Consider the following 20,368-nt stretch of genomic DNA (forward strand, 5'->3'; position numbering starts at 1 on the left):
GGGGGGAAGTTTTCTTGATCCCATTCAGTTAGAAGTTGGCTTATCCCCTGATAAATAAAGATTAAAGCAAATTTATTCATTTTTATTCTGTCTAACATAAGTGCAGATGTTCTTGTGACTATGGGGCTAATGATATGGATTGCCTTTGTAAAGTGCTTTGAGATCTGCAGATGAAAAACACTATATAAGACCTAGGTATTATTATTATTTTCAGATTGAATAAATATATAAAGTCTTCTTAATCTTGCTAAACTCTTGGCCTTGGTAGCCTGTGGCAGGGAGTTCTATAGTTTAAGTATGTATTGTGGTTGGTTTTTTTTTCTTAAAAAAGCTTTAAATTTTTTGCCTTTTTATTTGATTGAATGCCCCTTTGTTTGTTGTATCATGAGAGGATAAATAGAAGCGATGGATGTACCTTCTCTATACCAATCATTATTTTATATAACTCCTTCCTGTCCACTCTTTTGCGTCTCCTCTCTAAACTAAACTGTTTTTGTATAGAAGTTTTTCTTAGGCCTTTAATAATTTTTGCTGCCCTTCTCTGGACCTTTTTCTGTTTCTGCTCTATCCTTTTTGAGATGGGATGACCAGCAGGGAAAACATTAGTCAAGGTGAGGATCTATCTAATGGCATTATGATATTTTTAGTATTGTTCTCTATCCCTTTTTTAATACAACCTAACAGCTCGTTTGCTTTTTTGAGTGCCATTGCTCATTGAGCAGGTATTTTCATTGAGCTCTCCACAATGATGCACACAGGTCTTTAGTGGTTACTTTAATTTAGAACCCATCAATGCGTATGAGTAGTACAAATTGTTCCTTCCAATGTGCATAACCTTGGGCTTGTCTACACTGAATTTCATCTGTCACCATGTTGCTTATTCACCTGGCTTTGTTAGGTACTTCTGGAATTCCTGACAGTTTTTTCTGTTCTTGAATAACCCCAGTAATGTCGTATCAGCCGGAAATGTTGCCACCACACTGTTCATCCCTTTGCCAGTTCATTGGCAAATAGAATGAACACCAGCATTAGTGTGTACTTAGTGGGGTAGGTACTCCACTGTTAACCTTTGGCAATGCTGTACATTTACCATTTATTTCTACGCTTTGTTTTCTGTCTCTTAGGTATGTCTACACTGGAAAAAGGAGAGGTGTTAGCATTCGCTACTTTGGATTAAAATAGCAGTGAATATACAGCAACTTGGGTTAGCAGGTTGTGTATAAGCCTTTAGGCCAGTCTGGTGTTGAACTCGTGTTGTTAATCTGAGTTACGAGCCAAGTTGCTGTGTCTTCACTGCCATTTTAACCCTGGTTAGCTAGTGCTAACGCTTTTTTTGCAATATAGACGTACAGTTAGCTGTGTCTACGCTAGTTTCTCCTCTCCAAATCTTCCAGTGTTGCTACCACTGATTCAGCTTCAGTGGGGCAGCAACAGTGGAAGTGCTAGTGTAGACAGGGCTCCTGTGGTCACTAGCATTTACATTGCCACGTTGTCTGACTCTGCTCAGAGCAGGTTTAAAATGAGGTAGTGGTAAAAACACCAATGGCTGCGGGAACCTTGTTGCAACTAGAGATCCCACCTTTGTAACCATTGGTAGAGTTGAATTGGGGTATAGCAAAGCTGAGAATTTTTGAGGGGATGGGGAATAGATTAACGCAGACAAGGCAATAGCCAGTTTCTGATCCATTACCTTTTTTGTTTGTTTGTTTGTTTCTTACTAGTAACAACTTACTTTTCATAATAGCTGTTTGTGAGGGACTTCATTGAAGGCTATTTGAAAGTTCAAATAGATATCTTCCCTTTCTTCTTTATTTATTCCTGTGTTAACAGGCTCAGGGAATTCTAGTATGTGGAGATTAGAGAGGAATGATTTTTTTCCTTCCCCAAATCCATGCCTGTTTGTCTCAGTCATATCACATTCAGCTAGGTGATTTATATAGCTCACTCTATAACTATTGTTTTAACTAATTTACCTGGTATAGAAGTAAGGTTAACTGGGCTATAAGTTCCAGGATCACTCTTGGATCCTTTTTTAAAGACAGGTTACCCTCCAGTTGTCGAGTAAAAGAGCTGATTTTAATGAGAGCTGGTGTATATTGTTAGCAGCTCATCCACTTTTAAAATTCCGTCACAATTCTTGGTGCCTTACACAATGGAAATGCTGCAGTTGTTCCATCAACTTCCTCTTTTGGCACCTCACTGTGTGCAAGTGCCTTATCTGTATTACCCGAAAAGAATCGTTCTGGGGTAGTTCTCTCCCCAACATCCTCCCTCCACTTTTGGTTGCCCAGTGGACCCACCAATTTGCTCACAGGCTTCCAGTTTCTGATACTGTTATTTAAACATTAATATCTATACCAGTGCCTAGAGGTGCCAGTCAGGATCAGGAATTTGTGGTGACTTGTATTTATCTTTGGCTATTTGGCTCCTTCAGATTCCCTCCTAGCTCTCCTAATTCCATCACTCATTTTGCCAGCTATAGCTTAGGCACCTGCTATGGTTTATGCATCTTCCTATGGTTTTTATTTGGGCTGGATTACCCTTTTAAAAGGATCCTTGTTTTATATGAGGAATGTCCCTGAAACTTGCCATTTAACCCTGCTGCTTTTTCTTGTCTTCCCTTGCTTTCTTTTGTGTTTGGAGGAATGCAGACCTGGGATTCTGCCTAGATAATCTAATGGTCCCTCCTGGCCAGAAACACCATGAAATCAAGTTTGTGTTGAAGTATTTTAATTTTCTGACGTGACCTTTTAGGTTCTTTCTAACTCAATTTCTTGCCTTTAAAAGTTAACTAGCACTGATCCCATTTCAGACATCTCACTGTTAGATTTTGTGTGATCTGAGGAGCTGCTGTTCACTACGACTCTCTGGGTAAATTTTTTCAAAAGAGCTTAAGTGATTTAAGAGCATAAGTCTCCCTGAAACTCAGTGGGTCATGTAAATACTTCTGAAAATGTTACCTTCTCTCTTTGCTTGCTGAGTCTAGTGCTTAAGCCATGAGGAGCTTCCACTCAACACTTGGGTGTTATTTCTTTTCTTTCCGCCTTTTATGAAGGGCCATATCAAAATCACTTTGAAAATCCAAGTCAGTTCACTTTACCCTGCATTGGGGCCAATCCATGTGTGTCTGATGCGGGCACTATGGGGCACACGGAAAACTCATCCTGCTGAATCTGAGGGAGGGAGAGAAAAAGAGAGACTCGGAGATGAGAGTGCAGAGAGAGAAGAACACACACACATGCGGGGAGACATTTGTGCTGAAGCACTGTCCAAATGCGGTTTAATCTTGGTGATTCTCAGCATTTGAAATGCATAATTTCCCTGCTAACCGCCTACAGTATGTTTTGTATGACTGCACACGCCCCTGTCTAGCCACCTGCCCCTTTCCCAAATCTTCTCCCTCCTGCCAAGCCAACTGGGAAGCCCTTCTGTATTAGGCCAGCTCTATCCTCTGCAGAGCACATCACAACCACCTCCTCCCTTACAGCCAGCAGAATGCTTTCTGCTTTGTCAAACCCACCCAGAGCACTGAGCATAGGTTCAGAGGCAGGACTGGCACCAATGTCCTGTTTCTGATGGGTTTGGTGACCCCTCTGGAGGACTTTAGCCACCTGTTGCTCTAAAAGGGTTATCTCTCAAATCACCTTCTCTCACAAGCTAAGTTGTGCGTTGGCTTACTGATGGGAAGCCAGGCCAAGGTGAGGAGCTCTGCATTCAGTTCTGAACATGGTGAGGATGGTACTCCTTTTTATGTCTTATGGTAGTGAGTCCCATAGTCTGGGCCCAGCTCCTGGGAAAGTTCTGTCTCCTGCAGTCACGAGCCTACCCCACTGGTTGAAAGCATCACTGTTCTAGTGCAACGTTGCTGTTGTAGGAGATGATGGTTGCAGAGGGACGGAAGAATTCTCAGGTAGTGAGGGCCAGTCCCATGGATGTCTCTGAGTATTGGACAGAGACTTTGAACTGGACTCTGCATTTAGGGCCTGAAGTCAATGGAAAAGCTCCCACCAACTTTTGTGTTGCAGGAGCAGGGGTGTAATTGGGTGCCAGTGCAGAAACCCCAGGTTATTTTAATGTTTGTGGCAACCTGTGTTTCTGAGTGGGCCTGAGGTGTTGAACACATGGGTCAAGTTGACCAGGTCTGTGTCTGATAGGATCAGAAATAAACTTCTGGCTGCTGGCAGATATACATGGGCATTTTATGCCACTTTGGTTATTTGAACATACAATAGCATTGAGGAGTCCAAAAATGCCCTTGCTAGTGGGGATGTTGTAGAGGAAGCAGATTCTTAGCAGTGTTTCCCTATTCCTGCCAACAACATCTCATTCTTACCAAGGATCAGCTTTCGTCGGCTTCAATTGGGTGCTGGTTTGGGCAGGCACTGAGAGCTGGTGGATGCTGCTGCTTGTGTTTGATGTAAAGGAGGGGTGGAGCTGAGTGTTGTCTTTGTTCTGCTGGCATTTCAGCCCATGTCTCACCAGCTGTCCTAAAGGCTACAGTTAGATATTCACTAATATTAGAAAGAGAGAGAACTGAGCCACGGGGACTCTGCAGGTGAGGGCTTTGGAGGGGCAGTTGCCCATGACAACCCTCTAAGTTGGGTCTTGGAGGAACTACCTGTGCCATTTCAGGGCATTTCTATTTAAATCTTGCAGTTTCTTAGAGGTGGAGCAGAAGTGTCTGGTGATCAGTGGTATCGAATGCTGCAGAGGGGTCTAGCAGGATGTGTGTGGTGCTCTTCCCTTGTCTATAGTCAGGAGGAGATCATCCACCAGAGGAACAAGTGCCTTCTATGTCCCATACTCTGGTTTGAAGCCTGACTGGCAGCTATCCAGGATCCTGGCAGCTAACAGTGGATACTGGAGACCATTTTTTGCCAGCTTTTTCATTCGGTCGCTAAGAAAAGGGAAGTTTAGATAGTGGATGGTGGGTTCGTGAGGTCTCTACATCAAACTGGTCCCGTTAGCACTGATTGGACTATTGCCATATGTTTTATGGCTAATGGTAGATTCCCCTCATCATCAGTCTGTCTGTTAGTGGGGGTCCCAGATATACTGTACTTTCTTTCACCACCCAGGAAAGGCAGGGCCAGAGAACCAGACGGTGGCCCTGGGAGCCAATAGTGCTTCCATCAGTACTTCCAGCATAACAGGGCTAAATCTGTGGAAGGAGGAGAGTATTGTTTTGATTTTCTGCTGCTGCTCCTGGTGTCTTGAGAGCCCCTCTCAGATGTGGGTGCCTTTCTCTGAGCAGTAGGATGATAACTTCTCACAGTGCAAGGTGGTGTGTGCTGGAGTTAGTTGGAGTTTCCTAAGGGGTGGCAAAATTCTGCAGGGCATGCCTTTGCTGTCTCTGGGGCAGAGGAGAGGGGGGCTATCTTTACCTCCTCCACAGCAGGGGCACACATGTGCAGACATTCCTTGGATCTGGGTTGGGCTGCATTTTCTCTCAAGTTTTTTCTTCCTACTGTTTTTTGTCTCGGGTTGCCCAATAACCTTGGTGATCTGTGTGGGCAATGGGGCAAGAGAGGGGGCTTCGAGGCTAAAATATCAGATGGGAACAGGTGTGCCTCACTGATTCTCCCGTTCTTTTGCCTCTAGGATGGGTGGACATTTCTGTGAGTAAATGACTCCCAGCCTCAGTCCCGTGCTTCCTGTGCCAGCCTGGTGCTAGTGTCCTGTCCTGCTACACAGAAGACTTGGATTCTATTCCCAGCACCAATCCCTCACCCCCCTGGCCTGCCTAGTGCTTAGTGATGGTGAAGAGACTAGAGCCCTGCCCTGCTATACAAGAGACTGGGGTTCAGTCCCTAGCTCCAGTCTCTCCCTTTCTAGGCCAGCCTGATACATGAGGCTCTGCAGTGCCATGCAGGAGACTGGGTTTGATGCCCAGTGTCTTGTGTCAGTCCCTGCATCCTCCCGATGCTTAGTGCTCTGCAGAAAGCCATGCAGGTTTGGTTTGGCTCTCTCGCCTGGCAGGGGCTACAAGTCGTGTGGGGGCAGCATATTCCTGGTTCCCATTTTGTCTCTGTGAGCTCACAGGGCTCTGACCTGACCTTCTTCCCACATTGGAGATCCTAGAACACAAGTGGGGCTGGACGGGTTTAATTCAAACCGGCTGCCCCCAGCCTGCCCTTCCTCTCCCCTAGAATACAGGCGAACTCTGGGGAGCTGTAGACAGCAATTGCCTCCCACTGCCTTCACTGGCTGCTGGATTTTTTCTCCTCTGCTGGAGACCGTGTGTCGAGGACAATTATCCAAGCTGCATAAAAGCTGTTTTCCTATAATGGGCTGAACTCCTTGTACTGTGACAAACTGTCCAGCTGCTCTGGCTCCCTCCTGGTCTCTCTCATCCTTATTACTCCGTCTCTGCCTCTTTTGCTGTTTCTTTCTCTTTCATTCCTTCTGTTCCTCACTCCCTTTCTCTGCCTGTCTCCCTCGTCTCTCCCCATACACATACACACAAGGCAGAGGCAGGGGAACAGCCAGGTCAAGAACCTAGTTGCCACAACAAAAGAATCAAAGGAGTCCAATAAAATGTAGCACACTCTTACCTGTGACTGCAGCCCCGGCAACCTGAGCGTTTTGTGTATGTAAGTCTCAGGGCACTTTTTTGCTGTGGCAGGTGTGTGCACTTTTGTAGTTGGGTTACACTCGCAAAGGTGTGTGTGCACGCACATGTAAGCTTATGTGTGTGTGTTGACACATCTGTCTACCCGTCTGATCTATTTCGGGTTTTCTGGAGTGCCCAACGCCATAGTATCTATGTGATTCATAGGTCTATGAGGTCTACATACAGTACCCCTCATGTACCTCCTGAGTCTTCTGCTCTGCTCCATTCCCCTTCTGTTAAGTTATTGTTGTTTATAGTGAGAAATGCTTTGTCGTAGAAGAGGGTTTTGCAGGGTCCCCGGAAAGGAGTCAGACTCTGGATTGGTTTGACCTTCTCTAGCAGCTCGTTTCACAGCTGAATCCCCTTGATTGAGAGAGATTTGTCTCTGACTCCTGCATGCTTCCTCTGGCCTTGGTGAGGTGCATTGTCCCAAAGGAGAGATGCTGTTACTGACGTAGCTGCGTGAGGGCTGGGAAGATCAGGACCAGGTGTTGAACTGGTATGGAAGTGGACTGGACGCCAGTGGAGGGATTGGAGCTCAGGGACAAAGCATTTACAGCAGTCCATCCCATTGAGAGTGTCTCTGTGTGAGCACATGCTAGTTATTTTCAGAGAGTGGAAACTCATTTTGCAAAATGCTGCCTGCACTGATCTGTCCTGGGGTGTTAAATGGTTGATGTCCTCTACCTCAACCTCCCCCAAGGATGTTTAACTTCTTGAGCCCCCTCCAGGCATTCTTGTTTCAGAGTCCCCTCACCTGCTGGCAAGGGGCTGGAGGATGTGCCCTGCTCTGTCTAAAGGGACCCTAGTGCTCTGCCAGGATACCAAGGAGTTTAGGGTCCAAATTTGTACTCCCCGAGTGAGATACTGGATTCAGTTTTCAAGCTTGACTTGTCTGGAGTTGGCATTGAGGGGCTCTTGGTATCACAGGGAGGTCTCCCTGTTCCACTATTCTGTTCTACGCAGGTTCTTATACCATGATAATTACTATAGCATCGGAGCGCTTTCCAGTAGCGCTAAGCAACCCGGTTAATCTCTGTCATGTATGGTTCATTCTCTCTCAGCCTTACAAGAGGAGAATTGTGTGTGCAATATAGGGTTTGGGGGTTGTTTTTTTTAAAGTAGTCACTGCTCTAGGTTTATACAGGAGAAGGCTGGTCAAAGAAATATGTCTTGCACTTGAAGCAGAAGATGGTGAGGCTTGTGACGGTCTGTAGTTCCACAACCTCTGAGCAGCCCCTGAGAAAACTCCATCTCCAGCACAGACAAGCTTTATGGTCAAGAATTTCACTGTGCCAGAGAAGCAGAGTTGTTGAGCAATGGTCTTCATTCTGGAGCTTTATGTGATCTTTTACATATGCTGGGCCTGGGCCATGGAGCACCTTGAATCATAGAATCGTATGACTGAAAGGGACCTCGAGAGGTCTTCTAGTCCAGTCCCTTGCACTCATGGCAGGTCTAAGGATTATCTAGACCAGTGGTGTCCAATACGTTCACCACTAGCCACATGTGGCTAATAGGCTATTGAATTGTGGCTAATGCATGTGGCTTTTTTATAATGTAGCTAATAAGAAAAATTCAAAACTACAAGTGTGGCTAGCATCGAATTTCTATTGGCCATGGCTGATCTAGACCATCCCTAATAGGTGTTTGTCTAACTTGCTCTTAAAAATCTCCAATGACAGAGACTCCGCAACCTCCCTAGGCAATTTTTTCCAGTACTTAACCATCCTGATAATTAGAAAGTTTTTCCTAATGTCCAACCTAAACTGCCCTTGCTGCAATTTAAGGCCATTACTTCTTGTCCTATCCTCAGAGATTAAAGAGAACAATTTTTCTCCCTCTTCCTTGTAAAAAGCTTTTATGTACTTGAAAACTGTTGAAGACTGAGAGCCAAGTCTGAGGACTGAATGTCCTGTATTGCAGCTTACTGGATGTGAGACTGGATGTAAAATCCCACATTGTTGTATTCATTGATCAATAATTCATAATGCTATAAGAAGAGTATTCAAGCCAAGCACTTAAAAGTTAGGAAATGCAGAGTTTAGGTTGAAAGCTCAGCCTTAACTCTGCCCATTACTCCATTGCTTATGTTTTAATATATAGGGTATGTCTGCACTGCAGCTGGGAGGTGTAATTCCCAGCTCGGGTAGATATACACATATTAGCTCTGATCTAGCTAGCGGGCTAACAATAGCAGAGTGGCTCTGGTGGTAAGGGCAGTGGCTTGGGGTAGCTGCCCGAGTGCAATCCTGTCTGAGATCCTAGGTACAAGTCTGAACTACTGCCTTTGCCACTGTGGCCACACTGCTATTTTTAGCACATGAGCTCGATCACAGCTAGCATGTGTAAGTCTACACAAGCTGGGAATTATACTTCCCAGCTGAAATGCAGACATAGCCTATATGTTAAAACATAAGCAGTGGGTTAGTGAGCAGAGTAAAGGCTGAGCTTGCAATCTGAGCTCTGTATTTCCTACCTTTTTAGTGCTTGTTTTTGTTTTTTGTTTTAAACTTTTGAAAGTTACGCTAATGCTATTTTTTTGCTGGTCATTTCTCCGGGTATTGTGAATATCTGAGTAACTGGGTGTGAACTGCTAGGAGCTGACGTTTGTGGCAATGTCACTGAAAAAGGGAGCTCACTTCAGAATTGCTTTTCTGTTTGGAATTTTGACTGACTGATGCTGTGAGGTATTAGCCACTTTCATGCAGATAGCAGAAAAGCATAGATTTGCATGGGTCTTTTTACTTGTAAATTTGCTGGAATTCTAATAATGTAGCAGGATAAAGTCAGTCACAGTTTATTACCTTCCTGAATGTTGAGTGTGCCTGTGCCCCAGACACGGAGCTTTCATAGTAATAGTGTAAGGCAGAATAAATCATGGCTATTAAAGGGTCAGGTGACTGGTACACTTCTGTGATACAGAGTCAAGGTCATTGGTTGAAATCAAGACCTGGCCAGTGGACTTTTACACTTGTTTGCGGTGTTGTTGTAGCCATCTAGTTTGAATTTGAGAGGTCTCCTAATTCCTAGTGTCCACTTCACTGAAACCACACTGTAATTGGCATGAATAGGCCCCTGGTGGCTGTCTGAGCAGAGAGGCAAGGACGAACAGGCCCTGGAGAGCACCCTACCCCAGTGCATGGGGAAGGTCACAGTGGGTTGGTGGAACAGCACGAGCGCTAAGCTGGCTTTGCCACCGAACAGGTTGTAGCTATTCTGCTGCTAAATAAGATCCGGTTGCCAAGGAGCTGCCCATCAGCACCATTTACCCCGCTAAATTGACAGAAAATACTTTGTGTTTTTGTTTTGCTGTGTCTTTAAATAGAATGTCTTCCTCTGAGGAAGTTTCTGTGCTGACACCCTCAGGATGGCATCTGTCTTCCCCCCGCTTTACTCCACTGCACTCACACTGAGAACAGAGCCACACGTGTGTGCTTTAAATGGGAGAAATGGTCCTGACTTTTGCCTTACGCTGTGGCACGCCTCCCATTGGCTCTGTGTCAGTTCCTGTTCATCAGCAAACCCTGTTCCCAGAATTTAGCTGACAATAGGTGATGCAGGTGCATCACCAAGGAAACAAACAAACAAAAGGCAGCTGCATTTGAAACCTAGGGGAGTAAAAGTGTGTGTGTAAGTGTGTGCAGGGGGGAGGGAGGGAGCAAAGATGGAGGGAGGAATAAGGAGCAAAGAGTTGGAGAAAGGGGCTGGCTGATGTTTTGATCTCTATGCAGGTACATCTGCGCTCTGCGGAACGCCTCCGGGACCTGTGCTGTGCCAACAGAGGCACCTTCATCAAAGTGGGACAGCATCTGGGGGCACTCGACTACCTTCTGCCTGAGGAATACACTCGCACCCTCAAGATACTACACAGCCAGGCCCCACAGAGCAGCATGCAGGAAATTGAACAAGTGATCCGTGAGGACCTGGGCAAAGAGGTATGAGGCACTGAAGCCCTCACTGGCCTGCCAGGCCAGCCAGCTGCAGCATGGCAACGCTGGGCCACTGGCCAGAGGGAAACAGGAGCAATGAGCTGCTTGGTGATTTTCCTTCATAGATGGAAACATGACAAGGGAGTTCAGGACACCGGCCTTGTGCTTTGGAAGACTTAGATGAAGAGAGACTGCTGTGGGAGTCATCTTATCCTAGCTCTGGGGCAAGTCTGGTATTTCCCACACATTGCTGGGTATGGCTGGCAAAGTCTAGTGAGAATTACAGGGAAGTGGGGAGAGGGTTGCCAGGCAGGAATGAGGGACATCAGCAGAACTGTACGTGCAAGGGTCCAGGACAAGAATAGCAGGGGTGTTGGAGGTCAGGATTGAGGGCCATGAGTAGAGCTATGGGGTTCCCCAGGATTGGAACCGGGGGTGTTGCAGTTGAGAAGCAAGATGCATTGGCAGATCTGTGTGTGGGCAGATAGCACTGCCTCTGGCTGTTCTCTACCATGTCTAGCTGGCACTGACAGCCCTTTACTTTCACAAGCCCCTAATTAACCCCAGATGAAAAAAATAAATAATTTCCTTTAATAACAGCATAAATCACTTTTGCTGCTGACACTAAGGCAACAGAGTAGCAAAGGAAGCTGTGCCATTAACTCTTGGGGCCTGGGAGTGAAGTAACTGTGATATCCTGCGGCTTTTCAACTCCTCCCTCATGGTGACAGCTCTACCCCCAGGCTGAGGAGTGCCTTGGATGTAGGGAGTAGGCCATAGGGAATGTGGGTGTGGAGCAGAGCAGTGGGGATGGGAGTGTATGTGGGGAGAAGGGGCAGCTTTATGCCTTGGTAATGGTAGAGAATGTATGTGGGGGTAAATGGGTCAGAGTGCTGGGGGAGAGTTGGGTAGTGTGGGAGCAAGGAGTGCGTGTCAGGTACTTTGTTATGGCTACGTGTGTGGGAACGTGTTGGGGAGAGTGTGCCTGGCTGTGTGGGTAGTATGGCTAGGTGTGTGTACCTGGGAGTCTGTAGGGAGGTGTTCCTGGCGGATATGTAGGGGGTTGGGGTGGGTCTGGCTCTGTGTAAGTTGTAGGGGTGGCTATTCGTCAATGACATGAGGGATTGGATAAGGGGGTTGGATATTCATGAATGACAGTGAGCATTTCCCCATAGTTCAACTGCAAAGAGTTAATGTCAGCTTCTGATCGGCCTTCATATTGCCTGTGTGAGACCAGCCCCCACCCAGCTTCATCACATGGTTAGTACCAGCTGGATTTGTAGCACAGCAAATAGATGGAGGGAGAGAAACAGGCCAGGGTAACCACTTCCTGCAGTACCCATCCTCTAGCTGCTCTGTAGAGTAGAGGTTCAGCCAGCCTTCCCCTGTGGTGGGTGGAGAGGGAAGCTGGGCTGGGATTAGACAGTATTAAAACACAAAAGCAGCCGCCTCTGTGCTGCTTCTCTCTGTAGCTGAATGGGGCGCTCAGTGACAGGGCCTTTTCTTCTCTCTCAAATGCATTTTCAGCTGCCACTGATCCGCCCTGGTTTCTTTCAGCGTTTCAGGAGTTAGATGAGCTTTCCATGCCTCATTGATTCCCAGCGAGGCAGCTCGAATCCCCCTCTCAGCAGCAGCCTTTCCTCTTAGCATTCATTTCACTCACATGGGCAGTGTTGGGGTGATCTTTAATTTTAAAGAGACAGAGGAAGCAAATAGGAATGCTAAAGAAAGAGAGAAAAGGGTATTAAAAGAGACAGAGAAGAAAGAATCAGACAGACATAAGGGAAGAAAAATGGAGAAAAAGAAAGGCACTGGTAAGGGAGGTCAGAGGTAGTTGCTTGAGTCCATTAGTTATAGGCAACTGAGTCAAGGTAGTTAAAAACAAAAAGGGCTTTGAGAAGCCTAATCTGCTGAAGGCCTCCTTGCTGGAGCCTGTAGAAAGTCGTGGGATAACACCGCGGATGAAGTTAGTCCGTGCGTAGAAATATGCTCACCACAATTTAAAAACAAAATGTTGAATTGAAAATTGGGATTTGGGTAAGAGGGTGGGAGTGAGAGATGGAATATTGAAATATTCCCTTGGTGGGTCAGGAACCCAGAGTCAACAGCATGATGCCTGGAAACCTGCAGCTAAATTAGCAGGAGTTTGCAATGGGATGTGGTAGGGAGGGGGAAAAAAACCAATAATACTGACTTGAATATGCAGCAGCACCTTCTCTAGGTGGCCTTAACGTGACCCCACCTAGAATAGTTTCTTAAAAAGTGACCAGTAGGGTTAATTACTCCAGCCAGGACAAGTTAGACATTTGAGAACTCACTACCCAAAGAATTAAATTTAAATGTAAGAGAGAAATTAAAATTATGAAATGCATAGACCAGTCAAAAGACTGAAATAACAACACTTTGAAAGAATAAAATTATAGAGAATATATGTGCATTGCAGGAAGTGCCAAGAACAACAACAGTGTTGGGAGGTGTGTGACACAGACTGTGTGTGTGTGTGTGTGTGAGAGTGAGACACAGAGACCATGTGTGTGAGAGTGTGTGTGTGTGTGTCAGTGTCAGAGAGAGAGAGACACACACACACACACAGACTGTGTGCGTTCTGGCTGCTGGGGAAATTTCTTAGAGATGCCTGTCTGCTGTTTCTTCAAGGCACTTGCTGAAAGCTCTCTTCCTCTTGAACTATGCATCCCCACTCTGTGGAGTTGGGGTACATGGGCAGGGAGGAGGGGGAGAGACAGACAGACAGAGATTGTGTGTGCTGGCTGTTGGGGAAGTCTCTGAGAGACCATGCAGTGTCTCTTTAAGGCACTCACTCACCCGAAGGCTTGTTCAGACCTCAGAGCTGCTGTGAGTCCTGAGCCCTGTCCCCTCCCCTCTACCTTGCTCTGCGGAGATGGGGTACAGGGGCTGGGGGAGGGACCTTCCTCCCCTCCTTCCCTGCACAGCCAGAAGGAGGGTCCTGGGAACAGCTGCAGAAGCCACGTGGCTGCAAAGCAGCCTGGGGGAGGGGCACCTGAACACACACTGCCTGCTGGATGTGCGTGGCTCTGCTAATCAACTGCGCGGCACTTGAATCTCTCCTGGGTGGCCACCCAACCATGCAGCTTATAGGGAACACAGGTGGGAACTGTTAGACAGCGTCAGAGGGAGGGAAAGTTTATTCAACTCTGATTTTTATCCGTTCTTTTAATGTAACTTGACAAGGCATGTGCCTCATCCCCAAAGTTTTCTTCTCCTCCACCCCTCTTTACATATACTTTCGGAATGTAGCCAAACTACTTTCAGTGGAACCTGAGACCAGACAAAAGGTTGAAGGATTTATGAGGAGCTCTAAAAAGTGAATCTTTTCCGGTAGTACCAAATCAGTAAACTTTAAAACTAGATCGTAAAAAAAAAAAAATTAACAATGTACTTCAGAAATGGGGGGAGGGAGGAGGAACTGGCTGGCTCGGGAACTGGGGAGTGGGATACAGGCCTTTCCTCTCTAGAACACTTGTTCAGTCTGGTTGGGGGTGTGGGATCCTGGAGCATAGAGCACCTGTTTAGGTTCAGCTCAGGTCATTCCCTTTGATAGCTGTTCAGTGGTGTGGGAGAAAGGAGTTGGTGGGTCTGCATGCAGATCTTAATGGGCAGGTGCCTCTGTCATATAACCCTCCCTCGGCATTGGCACTAATGGGCCAAAGAGTGACTGGACCATTGAGATTGCTCTCCCCAGTCATCCTCAGAGGGGGTCCATTAGTTTTTCTAATCTATGTATTTCCAGAGCATCTTTCACCATAGTATCCTGGTCTCCCTCCTGGATGGGGACCAATTCAGCAGCCTGTGCAACAACTCCTTTCCTCCATGTGTCTGGCTCCAATGCTGTCCATCCCACCCCCAAATATGACTCTCTATTGCCTGATGTGTTGATTATATAGTAATTCCCAGTTAGCATTCTGTGGTTTGGCAGGGTTCTCATGACCAGACCCAGAAATATCATAGTTATTACAAGAACCCCGGTATGCACCAACAAGACAAGTCAGTAATTATTTTTATTAGCATGGTTAGCAAAATCACAAACATTCTAACCCAGCAAAATAGATAATACAAGATGGCCAAAACGCCCCGTGTCTGAGCATCAGTATATTCACACTCTTTTACAAAAACCGGAAGTGTTAGTCATCATCCTCAGCAGCAGCAACTGTGTCGTCACCCTGGCATTTCCTGAGGCGCGCAGGCTGCGATAGAATTTTTATATTGTGTTATGCTGACGCCCGCTGTGCCTCATGCATATTCGGTACGGGAGCGATTTCTGACCCTTTTCCTTATCTGTATTTCCTCACCCTTTTAATGTTGGGGTGCCCTACCCCCATAGCTTACTAGGCCTTTTACCTCAAGCTCATTAACAAACACGTCAATTAGTTACCATGGCATTCTTGTGGTTGGACAGCTGCTAATATTCCTAACTTAAAATATCTAGAGCTGGTATAAATTAACATCTTGGGTTACCTGTCAACAGTTTAGTCATACTTGTTTATTACAGTGTTTTATCCTGTATGATCGACGGTTACTCCTGGTTAGCTGCTTATGCTAAGGCTTTTGGGGCCTTATGCCTGGATTAGTTTAGCTAATCTATAGTTTTACAGGCCTTGAGGCTTGTAGGCTTGTTGCATTACTGCCTCAACTTATACCTATGCCTTTCCTAGCAAATACGTATACCTATAGGCTACACTTCAGGACTGGTCCTCTGGTTTCCAGTGCACTGCCAAGTGGCTTAGACTCCTTGACATCTCTCCCTTCCAGCCACACTGCATGTCCCGACTCATTGTCTTACCTCTGGTTCCAATGCACCTCTCAGTGCAACCACATATCTGGCCCTCCTGCACACCCCAACAGGCCTGAGCTTGTCCCCTCCCATCCAGCCCCACAATGGTCCCCATCCTGCCCAGATTGAAATGCTCACACAGCTCAGTTCTGGTCAACTCTCCAGCCCATCCTCACATACAGGCCCTTTTTAATCTGTTTGAGTCTCACCTTTCAGCCTTTCCCGCAGACCCCTCAGTCCCCTCCTCTGACTGACATAAATCTAGGCGTTTGTCCAGCTCACTTATATTCACAGCTCTGACCCCTCCCCTGATCACTTTACTTATTCCAGATTTTTTTCCCCTTTGTGGAGAGTCATTGTGCCCAAATGCCCTCTCTACTCCCAGCTTCCTCATGTAGATCATGTCCCCTGGTTTTCAAACCAGGTCTTTCTGGACTTTCCTGATCCCTGCAGAAGTTTCTGTCAGCTCCTCTCAATCTCCTTTGGTAGGTTCCAGTGAGCCCAGACCTCTGATTCCCTGCTCCTGGAGCCTGTCCGGGGACCTCTAATAAAGATGGCTTCTGAGCCAGGATGGAGTTTAACTTATCCTCCAAACAGAACCACCAAACAGGCCTATTAGAAATCAAAGCTGGAGACTTTCCAAGCCCTGCCATCCACCCAAGTGCAGACTGAGGGGGCTGCCTCTCTGAGGTACCGGGCCTGCTCCTGCCCAGCTGTTCAAAGAGTTCTGCTCCTAATGCCCAGTAGATGGCAGACCAGCCCTGGCCTGCTGGAGAGTGCCTTGTTATAGAAGAGACAGCTGAAGGCCTTGCAGGGACTTGGGCGGAACTCCTTGTCAGGCACTGGGGTGTGTGAAGAGGGATTCTGGCACTTCCTCCTCCACTGAAGTCTCATCATACATTTCTCTAGCCCCAGCCCCATACTAATAATAGGTAAAGCTCCTATTGAATTTTACACTCTTATTGGTGCCAGGGTTGAATGTGACAGCCAGGGCTGAGGTGATTTCTGATCAGTGCTCTTTGCTTAGGGTGACCAGAGAGCAAATGTGAAAAATCAGGACACTTTTTTGAGGGGAAGGGGGAATGATATAGTTGCATATGTAAGACAAAGCCCCTAATATTGGGATGATTCCTGACAATATTGAGATGTCTGGTCACTCTGTCTTCACTGAACATGGGACCCCAGTGAAAATGACACGCCTCAGCCTCTGCACCGCTCCATGTGCACACGCACATCTGGGTTGATTTACACAACTCTGGTGTATGTGTGTCCGTCCCCCCCCCTTCCCTGAGAACACTCCCGCCTCTGATGCTCAAACCTGGGGACTATTACCTCAGGTGCTGTGTCCGATCTCAGCTGATGGGGAAGTGCATGAGGAGTAAGGCTTTTCTCTCGTGAAGCCAGACCCAAACCATAGGCGGCTTGATAGCTTAAGGGCCCAGCTTTGTAAGGGGCCTCCACCCAGTCCCACCTTGTGGGAGTAGGTGGTGGAACACAGCTGTCTCGCTACCTGATGTGTGAGTGCTGTCAGGGAGCCCATCATTTTCACCTACAATTACTTGCAGTTTCTCCTTGCTGCCTATGGCCTGCTTTGCTGTGAAATGAGCCAGCTCATGTGCTGAGCAGAGCAGGTCATGGGGAAGGGTGCCAGGCCCCCCTCTTTGTCAATGGGTGGGTATGACAGAAGCACATCTTGTGCTGTAGCTCAGGTGGGCTTGCTTTGTAGAGACAGCTTTAGTTCAGGGGTCCCCATGCTCTGGGCAAGGGCCCTGCTCTTGTCATATGCCTTGCTTTTGTACCTGTCATGGCCCCGAGGCTGTGATGTGAAGTGAAATACTCTTCACCAGATAGATTGTCTTCCCTACTGGCGGAGATGTGACCTGGGAGGACAGGGAACTACATTCGTATAGCTTCTTTTGCTCCTAAGGACCCCAAGGTGCTTTCCAGATCATATGTACCAGGATCATTCACTCAGCACTGAAATGCATCCATATCTCTGATGGAACATAGTTGCTGTTGAACACTGCACAGAGCCATTTGATAGGAAGTGGCAAAGAATCACACAGCTATTTGAAGCTGCCGGGAGATGGGGCAGAGGCTAGGGAGAGTTGGAATGGGGCCAGGACAATGGGACTAACACCCTGACATTTGCCATGTGACCTTTAATGTCCACATGTACCCATGATCTGGGATGACATGAGATCTCTAATAACCCTACATGATCAGGGCCTTGTTTTTGTGTCTCCTCTGGCTTTGCATGACTCTTGCAGAATCAGTTTACAGAAAGGGTCAGACAGCCTCATGGGTGAGTGCGTCTCACAAATTGATGCAGTCTGGAGCAGAGAAGAAATTACATAGATTTTCTGGACTCCTATTCAGCTCTTCTCTTCTTTCCTTCCTTTCCCACAAACCACATTCTGTGCTGCACATCATGGCAGCCTTTGCTGTGGCTGAGAAAAACAGGAGGAAGGGCTCTCTTCCCTCTGAAACCCATCAGCAGAGTCTCGAGCTTTGGAAGGGTTTTTCTTTCTCCTGAGCTACAGAGCTGCTGAAGCACTGTACATCTCCCTGGGAGAGCAATTGAGCCTTCAGATGGCCTGATGGGACTACAGTGCATGTCCTATATAATGTCATGTTGTCCCCGAGGGTATATGCTCCACATTCTGCAGCTGGCCCTGTAATGCTACCCTTAGAGAGGGAGCCACATGCCTTGCTGGGTCACATGGTCCCTAGAGTAGGCTGCTGCAAATTCTGTGGTGGGCCCCAGGAGTGCATTGCATGTCTGGCAGTGTTGCACAGTCCTGGGGGAGTATGGCTGATTCTGCAGTGGGGCCCATCTGTGATCCCAGGGGATTTGCCACAGCTATTGCACAGTCCTGTGGCAGTGGGTCTCATACCCTGCAGTACTGTCATTTGGCCTGAGGGAATACCTGGTCACTCTCACGATTCTAGGAGGTGCATCGTTGCATGCCCTGCATCGCTGTGTGATCCTGGGGATTGTGCTGTGTGTTCTGTGCTACAACTACCATAATACCTCCAGGCCAAAAGCTCAGCTTCTTTTCAGTTCTGTTTCAGAACTTGAGTGCTCTGCTGGCCCTCTATCAACATCATCTTAATACTGGGTGACCCTCGCAGCAGGGAAATGCTGGGCTGGAGTTGAACCCAGAAAGCTGCTGCTGTTCCCCCCATGCACGTTATTCACTGGCACTGGGAGTTGTAATAAGGTTGATGAGTCTGAGTTCTCTTTGCATTTTGTCTTCTCTTCCTCCTCATTGTGGATGACAGTCTGACTCCATCACTCATCTGCCTTGAAGATGGGATCTCAGGGCTATTGCCCTGATGGCTGGAGGTGATGAAGATGAGGATGATGGCGAAACGAGAGGGGAGGTTGTGCCCATTCCAGCGACCCCCCCCGCCTTCCAAGCAGCTATCGATAAAAACCACATTTATATGAAAACTATAATGAGGAATAAAAAAGCTCACTTTTTTCAATAACCCGGCATATAAAAAGATTTTTATCAATTATGAAAAAATTTTTGGCCATAAAACAGTAATTTAAAGAGTCTGAGATAGATGGCAAGAAGCATTAATGTCACCCAGAACAAATGGGCTTGCATTAGTCAACTGAAAGGCAGTGGAGACTGGTTGTGCTGGTGTTGCTGCTACCTCTGCTCTCACCGGCCTGTTTGCTCGCCTGTCAGGAAAGTGATGCCTGTTGCTGGCAATCCTCAAAGAAGCCACCTGCAGCCATGGCTGGGCCCTCACGGAGATGAGTAACCTCTCTGGTGGCACAGAGGTATGGAATGTGTTTTGCCACAGGGCACTGAGCATATGAGGACGGCCATGCTGCCTGCCAGGACTTTGGCTCTTGTTAGACCCACACATTTTTCCCTTTATGTCCTCTCTGTCACTTTGTAGCAGCCACTGTTACTGACATTCCCTCCAACATGGTACTTGACACCCCCACAATCACTGCTCATGCCATGCAACCCCAGTTGTCATTGTTACCCTTGGAACAAGAGCACCCTAATTACAAGCTCTGGCTGCATGGCCTGGAGAGACTCATTCTTTTGGTTCTTGGCTACTGTAAGAGGATCTTACTGCATGCAGCTAACATCAGTCACTTGCTGGAGACTCCATTCCCATCACCCAAGTTAAGGATGGCTTTGGTGAACTGTCTGGGGGATAATCTTCTTTGGTTTTCTTCCACCTGCCTGTCTATGGCTTAATGCTTGGGATGTAATGGATTAAGCGGTCAGTTGCTTTTCTGAGTTTGGCCTTCTTATCTCCCAAGGGCAAGGGTGAAAGCCCCATCTCTTGGCACATTTGGAATCAGATGAGAAAAAGTCCTGGGGAACATACTATAGGGAATAATCCTGCCCTTGCTTCTTGGGGGATGCACTCGGCCTTTCCTTCTCTAATTTACAATTTTATTAGGTGTCCACATTGTAGCATATAATAATCTTGTTGGATTTTGACAGCTACGTCCCCTCATGAGGTGTCAGGTGTGGGGGATGGGTTTTCCAAAGAGGTCTCCTTAACTTGTGATTGCTCAAGATCTTGATGACGTGTCATCATTGTGCCACATCTTGTCTGCTGATGTGCATTACAGTCATGCTAAATCTCTTCTCATGGTATCCATGTCCCTTGGGGTTCTGGAATGACAGATCAGGCTTTGATTAGAGGGCGTGTTCTGTAGATGAATGGCTAAGCCTGGATCTTTAACAGGGCAATTGTAAAACCTGCCTCAGCACATGGATAATCCTTTCTGTCCCCAATGTTAACAGGAAGTAGCTGTGTTCAGCTGGGGCTAACATTCCTCATGTGGTGGCACCATGATACTCTCATCCGATCAGGCTCACAAGGGTATATTTCACCTGTCCAGGAACCTGGATATCTGTTTAATACACAAAGGGACTGAGTTTGTGATCAGGACAGGGACAACAGCACTCTAGACTGCCATGCTGAGATCTGGGTACTGTTTCCAGGCATGCGGCAGACACACTCTGAAAG

At 47.0% G+C, this 20,368-nt stretch overlaps 1 protein-coding gene across 6 annotated transcripts in view; it reads left to right on the forward strand.

The window, feature by feature from the left end:
* ADCK1 (aarF domain containing kinase 1) overlaps positions 1–20,368 on the forward strand; it is a 142,142-nt gene that overhangs the window by 49,426 nt on the left and 72,348 nt on the right. For 5 of the 6 annotated variants that reach the window (XM_073349309.1, XM_073349313.1, XM_073349315.1 and 2 more), the window contains one exon: positions 10,348–10,551. In XM_073349309.1, the coding sequence (XP_073205410.1) occupies positions 10,348–10,551 (204 nt within the window). Of the gene's footprint in view, positions 1–10,347; positions 10,552–11,720; positions 11,806–20,368 lie in introns of those variants that run through there. The other variant, XM_073349314.1, reaches the window with a different exon arrangement.

This window comes from Lepidochelys kempii, chromosome 6 (assembly GCF_965140265.1).
Source record: "Lepidochelys kempii isolate rLepKem1 chromosome 6, rLepKem1.hap2, whole genome shotgun sequence".
Taxonomy (NCBI): Eukaryota; Metazoa; Chordata; order Testudines; family Cheloniidae; genus Lepidochelys; species Lepidochelys kempii.